The following is a 10,069-nucleotide window of genomic DNA, read 5'->3' on the forward strand; positions in this document are numbered from 1 at the left end:
CACAAAAGTTTGTTGACCTTGGATGAGAATTTCCAGTCTTGGGGTGAGTGTGGCCAGAAAATCCTACCCATGGGAAGTTTACTAAAGGAATAAGATTAGGTGAGATTTACAAAGATGGAAAAGGGTGGAAGACAAGGCAAAGCAATCAGAAGTGAACAAAGTTGAGGGCAGAAGAGAAGACAGGAAGGCATGCAAAGAGTTCAAAATGACTGGGCTAAAAATGTCAAATACATTTAAGGACTGCAAACAAATTGTGTGCTTGATTTAGGGTTTATATCCACGTGCAAGTCAATGAGGATTATGCACCTGTCTCATGATACATACAGGTCGTATATAAAGCAATATTACCCTGCTTCCTTGCTTTTTCTGCTACTTTGGATTCTTTACTTGGCAACTTTCAAAAGTCTTTGGATGTCTGGTTCGATGTGGATGGTTTGGAACGTTCTGCTGTAGCGTTTGAATGGCTCTCCGTCAGGCCCAATGAGAAACTTCTCGAAATTCCAGCTAACATCCGATCGGCAGACTGGGCTCCAAATGATGAACTTGGGATCTTTCATCAAGGATATAGCATCATCGCAAGGAACGGGAAGCTTCTCCTTCAGGAAGGCAAAGACCGGGTGTATGCCAGCACCATTCACATCACACTTCTGGAACATGGTGAAGTTTGGCTCAAAGCCCCCTCCAGGGCGGACATACTTTAGAGAATTGAGTATCTCCTCATTATGACTGTTTTCCTAAAGTGTTTAAGAAAAATGAAGGAGAAAATGTATCATAAAACCAAATTAAAAATGTTTATTGTTCTATTAAAATTATATTGGTAAGGCCACATTGGGAATACTGTGTACAGTTCTAGGCACCCTACTGTAGAAAGGATATTATTAAACTAGAAAGTGTGCAGAAAAGATTTACTAGGCTGCTACCAGGACTTGATGGTTTGATGTGGTTATGTTGGCGTTGGACTGGAGTGGGCACAGTAAAAAGTCTCACAACACCAAGTTAAAGTCCAACAGTTTATTTGAAATAACGAGCTTTCGGAGTGCTGCTCCTTTATCCACTCACCTGATGAAGGAGCGGCGCTCCGAAGGCTTGTGATTCCAAATAAACCTGTTGGACTTTAACCTGGTGTTGAGAGATTTCTTATTGATGGTTTGAGTTATAAGGAGAGGCTGGATAGACTGGGACTTTTTCCCCTGGAGCATAAGAGGCTTAGGGGTGATCTTACAGAAGTCTACAAAATAATGAGGGGCACAGATCAGCTAGATAGTCAACATCTTTTCCTAAAGGCAGGGGAATCTAAAACTAGAGCGCATGGGTTTAAGGTGAAAGGGGAGAGATACAAAAGGACCCAGAGGGGCAGTTTTTTCAGAGTGGTGAGTGCCTGGAACAAGCTGCCAGAAACAGTAGTAGAGACGGGTACAATTGTCTTTTAAAAAGCATTTAGACAGACAGTTATAAGGGTATAGAGGGAAATGGGCCAAATGCGGGCACTTGGGAGTAGCTTAGGGGTTTAAAAAAAAAGGGTGGCCTGGACAAGTTGGGCCGAAGGGCCTGTTTCCATGCTGTAAACCTCTGTGACTGACTCTATATGACAGTCAATCTATACCCCCAGGTCATTGTCACTGGAGCTTCTCAGGGTAACACTTGAGGCCCAGTCATCTTCAGCTGCTTAATCAATGGCCTTCCCATCAAAGTAAGGTCAGAAATTAGGATATTTGTTGATGACTGGCACTGAACACTATGCATTTGTAACTCATCAGATAATTAAGCACTCATGATGCAAGATCTGAACAACATGCAGGCTTGAGCTGATATGTGGTAAGTAACATTCGTGCCACATGAGTGCCAGGCAGTGACTAATCAAGAGTCAACCTCATTATCACCACTTAATGTTCAATGGCATTATCAGTCTAATTCCCCACCATCAAAATCCTGGAGATTACCATTCAACAGAAACTTAACTGGATTAGTTACTTAAACACTGTGGCTACAAAAGCAGATCAGAGACTGGGAATTCTGCAGTGAGTAACTCACCTCCTGACTCTCCAATGTCCGTCATTATTGGAAAGGCACAAGTCAGGAGTGTGCTGGAATAACCTTCACTTGTCTAGATGGGTGCAGTTGCAACAACACTCAAGAAGCTTGACACCATCCCGGGCAAAGGAGATGCACGATTGGCACCCCTCTCCCAACCTTCTCCAATCTTGATGCACAATAGCAGCACTGAGTACACCTACAAGATACATTGCAGCAACTCACTAAGCCTCCTTCCACAGCACCTTTCAAACCTGAAATCTCTACCACTTAGAAGGACATGGGTAACAGGTATAGGGGAGCATCCCCATCTGTAAGTTCCCCTTCAAGTCTCACATCCTTCTGAAATGGAAATATATTGCCATTCCTTTACTATCATGGGGTCAAATTCTTGGAACTCACTGCCTAACAGCATTACAGATATACCTGTACCACATGAACTGCAGCAATTTAAGGTTGAAGACACTGAGTTACAGAAGCAGATGTTAGATTGGACGATAAAACGTTTTGCCAAAGAGGTAGGTTTTTGGGGGGTATCTTAAAGTAGAAAAAAGTGCGCAGAGAGATGTAGGGAGATTATTCCAGAGCTTGGGATTGAGGCAATTGAGTAATAGCCATCAAATTGGGGCCACATAAGGGACCAGAATCAGAGAAGAACAGACTAAGTCAGTTAGGATTATGTTCATTGTTGTATAGAAGAGCGAGAGGAGATTTAGTAGAAACTTATAAAATTCTAACAGAATTAGACAAGGTGGATTCAGAAAGAATGTTCCCGATAGTTGGAGAGTACAGAACTTGGTGTCATAGTTTGAAGGGATAAACCTTCGGGAACTGAGGTGAGGAGAAATTTCTTCACCTAGAGAGACAGAATCAGAATCCCTAAGTGAAGAAGGAGGCCATTCGGCCCAGCAAGGCTGTACCGACAACACCACCCAAGCCCTATCTCCTAACCCACGTATTTACCCTGCTAATTCCTCTAACACTAAGGGCAATTTTTCACATGGCAAATCACCCTAACCCACACAGTGTTAGAGGCAAAAAACAGAAAATGCTGGAAAACCCCTGCACCCTGTGGGGAGACAATAGAGCCAACATTTCAAGTCTAGATGACCCTTTTTCAGAGCTAAGTGCAAAGAGAATCAGTGGAGATTTATGCTATAGGGGTAGGCAGGGAAAAGGGATTGGGTAAGGGAATGTAAATGAGGATACAGAAGACTGAGTAGGCGCTAAGACCGTCCATTAAGTGATCAGAACACGTGAACGGCAGAACAGATTGTTAAAGGACTGCCTGAGGAATGTGGCAGTTGCACTGAAGTGGTGGGGGGGAGCGGGAGGGCGTGGAAAGGAGAGCTGGAATGGAAAGATGGAAAAATAAACATGAAAAAGGACGACGAGTTGAAATTAAATGAAATAAAATAAATGGAAATGGGGTGAAGGTGGAGGAGAGAGAGTTCATCGTCTGAACTCAATGTTCAGAAGGCTGTAAAGTGCCCGATCAGAAGATGAGGTGCTATTCCTTCCGTTTGTGTTGGAGTTCACTAGAACATTGCAAAAGGCCAAGGACAGACAGGTGGACGGTGTTAGAAGAGTGTGGGAGGATACCAAGGCACCCAGAGGAAACCCACACGGGGAGGCATCGTGGCAGTGGTTCGCACTGCTGCCTCACAGCACCAGGGACTGGGTTCAATTCCCAGTTTGGGTCACTGTCTGTGCAGAGTCTGCATATTCTCCCCGTGTTTGTGTGGGTTCCTCCAGTTGCTCCAGTTTCCTCCCACAGTCCAAAAAAAATGTGCTGGTTAGGTGCACTGGCCATGGTAAGTTCTCCCTCAGTGTACCCAAACAGGCAGATTGTGGCAACTAGAGGATTTTCACAGTAACTTCATTGCAGTGTGAACGTAAGCTGACTTGTGACACTAATAAATGAGCTTTAAAACGCACAGGGAGAATGCACAACCTCCACACAGTCATCCTAGCATGGTAGCAGTGAGGTAGACAGCTAGAGTCACCAAACTACATGTAAAATCTTTCAGATAATGATGCTGAGGGCAGCATCTGAATGAGAAACAGGGGGTGGCCAGGGATAGAGCCATGAGGAGAAAGGGGGAAAAAAGAGACACAACAGACGTGAGGGCATTCCCTGGAAAATGACTGCAATTTCTTGTACAGGAAATACAATTGCCGAGGACTATTTTAAACACTTCTGTTCTCAAAGCTGACGAATAATTAATCCCTGGGCCAAAGCTCCAAAACAATATACAGAATATTATATATTAAAAACAAAGTGTTCAAATGTTGTCCTTTCAAGATTCACATGCAAAGTTCATGGAAAGAAATATTTCCATGCTCATAAAATAAACCACAAAAAATCTGTAGCAAGGTATTTGTTTTGATAGGGAACTGGCACTGGCAGCAAGAAGCCTGTAAATAGAGACCAGGAGGTAGAAAGGAAAATTATCAGAGTTCTGATGAATAATTAATAAATATAAAGCTTTTGTTTAAATAATTCCACCTCTTTTTAAGTGTACATCCCCACTTGAAGAGTTGGGAAACCACAGGGACAGGTTACATCAATTCCTGCTGCCCTACCCAAATCCAGAGTATTCTCTGGATAATTAACGATTAATTAGCACTGCTACCTCACAGTGCCAGGGCCCCAGATTTGATTCCCAGCTTGGGCCATTGTCTGTGCGGAGCCTGCAAGTTCTCCCCGTGTCTGCGTGGGTTTCCTCCTACAGTCCAGGAGATACGCTGGTTAGGTGCCTTGGCCATACTAAATTCTCCCTCAGTGTACCCAAACAGGCACCGGGGTGTGGGGATTTTCACAGTAACTTCATTAAATAGTCTTCCATTAACAGTGAAATGTTGATTTATTTATTAGTCACAAGTAGGGTTTACATTCACACCGTAATGAAGTTACTGTGAAAATTCCCTAGTCGCCACACTCCAGTGCCTGTTCGGGTACACTGAGGGAGAATTCGGCATAGCCAATGCACCAACCAGCATGTCTTTCGGACTGTGGGAGGAAAGCAGAGCACCCGGAGGAAACCCACGCAGACAGGGGGAAAATGTGCAAACTCCACACAGACAGTAACCCAAGCTGGGAATTGAACTCAGGTCCCTGGTGCTGTGAGGCAGCAATGCTAACTCCTGTGCCACCCGAGACACGTAAATAATTTTTAAAAAAAACAGGCATCAGAGGAGATTTTCACAGTAACTTCATTACACTGTTAATGTAAGCCTATTTGTGACACTAATAAACTTTAAACTTAAAACAAAACAGGGACTGGAGTGTTGCAGCTCGGAATTTCAGAGTAACTTCGTTACACTTTTAATGTAAGCCTACTAATTAAAAAAATACAAGGACCAGGCGGTACAAATTTAAAACCCTGAAGTTATCTCTCCCCCCTCTCTCACCCAGGAATTCACAGGGACCTTTTAGTGAGTCAGTAGGGTTATGAAACTTTGCTCAAAACCGCTTGTCTTTACTTTCTCCGATAGAGGGGAGTGATAGTCGAGTTGAACCCTAATCCGCCGCAACGTGCAAAGTCCTTTTTTTGGTACAGGAAACGAGTATGGTGCTGTGTGTCTGACAAGGTGGAGAGAACGCCTCAGTACCCATTCTCCGGCTGTGTGCTGAACGGGCACACAAAGTGAGTGCCTAAAAGTTAATGGTCAGAAAGAAAATTGGCCAAGATTGTTTAAAAACTCAAAAAAAAAACTACAATCAAAAAAGTTTGAACTTAATGAAAAAAAGTCTTAATAAACTTTTTGTTTTGGTTTCACCTGTTTTTGAGAGTTTGGGGAGGGTTGAGAGGGAGGAAGGGGCGGGGGGAAACACATGTTTAGTTGGGTTGTGAGTACCCCCAGTCCTTACCCCGCACTTACCTGGAAGCCAAACTGGTTACAAGGGAAGCCCAGCACCACGAAGCGATGGGGGTAGCGGGTCTGGAGCTCGTTGAGCTGGGTGAAGTCCCTGACCGTCGTGCCTCAGAGGGAAGCCACATTCTCGATCAGAACCACCCTCCCTCGGTAGATGTTGAAGTCCAGCTTCTCCCCGGCCAGGGTGACGGCGCTGAGATCGTAGAAAGACTTGACGCCTTGAGCCATCGCTGCGTTGGGTGTCTCTGCGAGAGAGGTCCCAAAGGTGTAAGCGCCACCTGATCCCACACAAAGGATTCTGTGTCTTTTTGCAATGACTTTGCAGAAAAAAGAAAACATCAGCTCCTCCCTCTTCCTCCTCCCACCCTCCAAATATTCAATGACTTAACTCCCTACAATCGCAGGAAACAGATACGTCCCAGATCCTGGCAACCAGCCAACCCTGACATTACAACCACAATCTTATCATATCCAGATCTCACTTTATTTTGTGATGTGAATGACTTTAACCTGGTGTTGTGAGACTTCTTACTGCACTTTATTTTAAACCATTTTCACTGCAGTTTAAAACTTGAAACAGAACGAGGAGGGTCGAAGCAATGGTTCAAGGAATGTTAAAATTGAAACTTTGGCAAACCTGGAAAGAAATTGGAAAGTTTGAGCATTAGGGAAAAAAGCAATTGAATAAAACCCCCCAACCCGCCCCCCCAAAAAAAAATCCCAACCCCGCCCCCCAACCAGAAACTCAACTGAAATTAGTGTTTCCTCGGGGGGGTGGTCTTTCGGATCAAACCAAGTAAACAAACTCAAATTACATTCGGACGAAAAAGGGGACGGCTCCCCAAAAGGAGGGGGAACGGCCCGAACAGAAACGAAAAGTACAAAGGAAACTTAAGACACGCCAAATCAAAATATGATTGTCAGGGTCTATAACACACGCCAGCCCCTGTGGTGCCCAGCGGGCATGGATGGCTTCGACTGTGCCCGCAGACACCGCGTGCTCCCTCTCCAGGGACACCCGGCCACAAACGTAGCCACGGTAGAGGGGCAGACAGTCAGGACGGACAGCCCCCCCCACCCCCCGATCGCCTGCTGCCTGGACCTGTTGATGGCGCTTCTCACCAGGCCCAGGAGCAGGTTCACGAGGAGATCAGCATCCCGACTCTCCCGTCTCCGCACCGGGTGTCCGTAGATCAGGAGCGTGGGACTGAAGTGCAAATATGTAGGGATTTGGGGGTAGGACCTGGGTGGGATTGTGGTTGGTGCGGACTCAAAGGGCCGAATGGCTTCTTCCTATACAGTAGGGTTTCTATTCTATTCTAATTTAGCATGGCCAATCCACCTAACCGGCACATCTTTGGAGTAGGCACAGTAAGAAGTCTGACAACACCAAGTTAAAGTCCAATAGATTTATTTAGTAACACAAGCTTTCGGAGTGCTGCACCTTCCTCAGGTGAGTCGCTTCACCCGATGAAGGGGCAGCGCTCCAAAAGCTCGTGCTACCAAATAAACCTGTTGGACTTTTACCTGGTGTTGTGAGACGTCTTACTGTGCCCATCCCAGTCCAACGTCAGTATCTCCACATCATCTTTGGACTGTGGGAGGAAACCGGAGCATGCGGAGGAAACCCACACAGACACGGGGAGAATGTGCAAACTCCACACAGACAGTGCGTGACCAGGATTGAACCCGAGTCCCTGGCGCTGTGAGGCAGCGGTACTAATCACTGCGCCATTCTAGTGCTCTGTTGTCTTCTTTTTTGTTTAATGTTTTAAGTTTCATTTGTGATTTTTTTTGTTTAATACAGTACCCTTTTATCCCCTTTAACTTGCTCCTCAGTTCATTTGATTTAGTTTAATTGACTAATCACTTAATTTTAAAATCGAAGTTCCCTTTACCACACCCACCTTGGGCAGGTATGAATTCCTAGTGGGAGTCTATCTTATGGCAATGTTTGTTATACAGGTCATTGAGGCAACTTATTTACACAACTTATTTCTGTGATACAAGTCTGCAACAGAGATTAACATTTCTGTGGGTCAAATCACCCAGAGAAATATGGACTTCAGTTTCCCAAGGGAGTGTGTTGATTAGAATTATTTGCTGCACTTAAAGATTAAAAAATTTGCTTGTGATAGCAAACTGAATAGTTTTGTTTCTGGCTGAGTGCTAAGGTTTAAGCAACCCTCCTCCTACCCTGTCTTTATGCCTTTTTCTTCATTCATTCATGGGACATTGGCATTGCTGGCTGTGCTAGCATTTACTGCCCATATCTTATTGCCCTTGAATTGTGTGGCTTGCTGAGCCATCTCAGTGGGCATTTGAGAGTCAACCACATTGTTGTGGCTCCAGACTCACATGTAGGCCAGACCAGGTTAAATGCAGCAGATTTCCTTCCCTAAAGGGCATTAGTGAACCAGATGAGTTTTTCTGACAATCGACAATGGTTTCATGGTCATTGGTAGATTCTTAATTCCAGATTTCTTTTCATTGAATTCACTTCCACCATCTGCCGTGCTGGGATTCGAACCCGGGTCACCAGAACATCAGCTGAGTTTCAGGATTAATAGCCTAACGATAATACCACTAAGCCAGTGCCTCCCCTCCATGGCCTAATGGGAGTAAACCAACCTGCCTGCAAAACCGAGGCAGGTTTGGTGACTAGATTGCACCCTTACAGATTCAGACCAGCAGTGACAATAAGATCAATACTTAATAACACAACTGAACAATGTAGCTAATGGTGTATTTCACACTTGCATCAGGACCTGACAGCGCTTTCTGTTGACTGATCAAACACCAGACAATATGTCGTGTTGGATAATAAGTCCATTGATCATCAATTTTGTCCATCTTTTCCTCCTTCTCAGGCAGTTCCCAGGGACTGACGGAAACTTTCTTTCACTCTGGGGTTATGGGTGACTAAAGTGTCCAATTGCTGGATCCGCACACTCTGCCACAGGTGGGATAGGTAGTGTTTGCTCAGGGTGAGCGGACGGGCGGTGGGATGCACAGATTTTTGTCCGCCCCTTCCGCTATTTGTGCTTGGCCTTGGAGAGATACTGAAACTGGCACGCAAACTTCCAATAAACACATCTTTGGGGCTGTATTCACACTCTGGCTACTTAATTTGGCTGATCTTTCTCTACACAGTAGCTATGACTGTAACACTACATTTTGCACCCCCTTCCCTTCCTTCTTGATGAATGGCAGGCTTTGTCTGTACAGCATGTAAGAAACAGTACTTTTCATTGTATACAAATACGTGACAATAATAAATCAAATCAAATTGAAAAGCGTTGGCACAGTGATTCGCACTGCTGCCCCACAGCGCCAGGGACCTGGGTTTGATTCCGGCCTCGGGTTAACGATTGTATGAAGTTTGCACATTCTCCCCGTGTCTGTATGGGTTTCCTCCGGGTGCTCCGGTTTCCTGCAACACTTCAAAATGTGCAGGTTACTTAGATTGGCCATGCTAAATTGCCCCTTCATTTCAAAAGATGTGCAGGTTAGGTGGATTGGCCATGCTAAGTTGCCCCTTGGTGTCCAAAGATGAGCAGGTTAGGTGGATTGATCATGCTAAATTACCCCTTAACATACAAGACATGTATGTTAGGTGGACTAGCCACCTAGTGGTTAAGGGGTAGGGCAGAGAAATGGGCCTGGATAAGATGCTTTTTCAATGTAGACCCAATGGGCCAAATGGCCTCCTTCTGCACTGTAGGAATTCTTTGGTTCTCAGCTCTGCTTGGGGGAAAGGGGGCAATTTTATTTCTTTAATGAGGTGTGGGCATCGCTGGAAAGACCAGCATTTGTTGCTCTTCATAAATTGCCCCTGAGCCGAGTGACTCGGTAGGCTACTTTAGGGGGCATTTAAGAGTCAACTATATTGCTGTGGGTCTGGAGTCATATGTAGGCCAGACCCCAGGTAGGTACAGCAGATTTCCTTCCCTAAAGGACTTTAGTTTATTTGTTAGTAAACCGGATGGGGTTTTACAACAATCATTGATAGTTTCACGATTACTATTGCTGAGACTAGCTTTATATTCCAGAATTATTAATACATGTACTTATTTAATTTCTTTTTGACCTCTACCACTGAACTTGAATCCGCCATTCTGTCAGACGGTGCATTCCAATTCCTAATCAGTGTTGTGTA

General features: G+C 44.8%; 1 protein-coding gene across 1 annotated transcript; it reads right to left on the reverse strand.

The window, feature by feature from the left end:
• Positions 1-379: 379 nt before the first annotated feature.
• gpx2 (glutathione peroxidase 2) lies at positions 380-6,268 on the reverse strand. The gene is made up of 2 exons (XM_080203092.1): positions 5,917-6,268; positions 380-734 (listed from the first exon to the last, which is right to left on the reverse strand). The coding sequence occupies exons 1-2, from the start codon at positions 6,247-6,249 to the stop codon at positions 384-386; spliced, it is 684 nt and encodes a 227-aa protein (XP_080059218.1). The 5' UTR covers positions 6,250-6,268; the 3' UTR covers positions 380-383.
• Between the last annotated feature and the right edge of the window lie 3,801 nt (positions 6,269-10,069).

The sequence above is a fragment of the Carcharhinus amblyrhynchos genome, chromosome 14 (genome assembly GCF_965287045.1).
Source record: "Carcharhinus amblyrhynchos chromosome 14, sCarAmb.v2.hapA, whole genome shotgun sequence".
In the NCBI taxonomy this organism is placed as follows: Eukaryota; Metazoa; Chordata; class Chondrichthyes; order Carcharhiniformes; family Carcharhinidae; genus Carcharhinus; species Carcharhinus amblyrhynchos.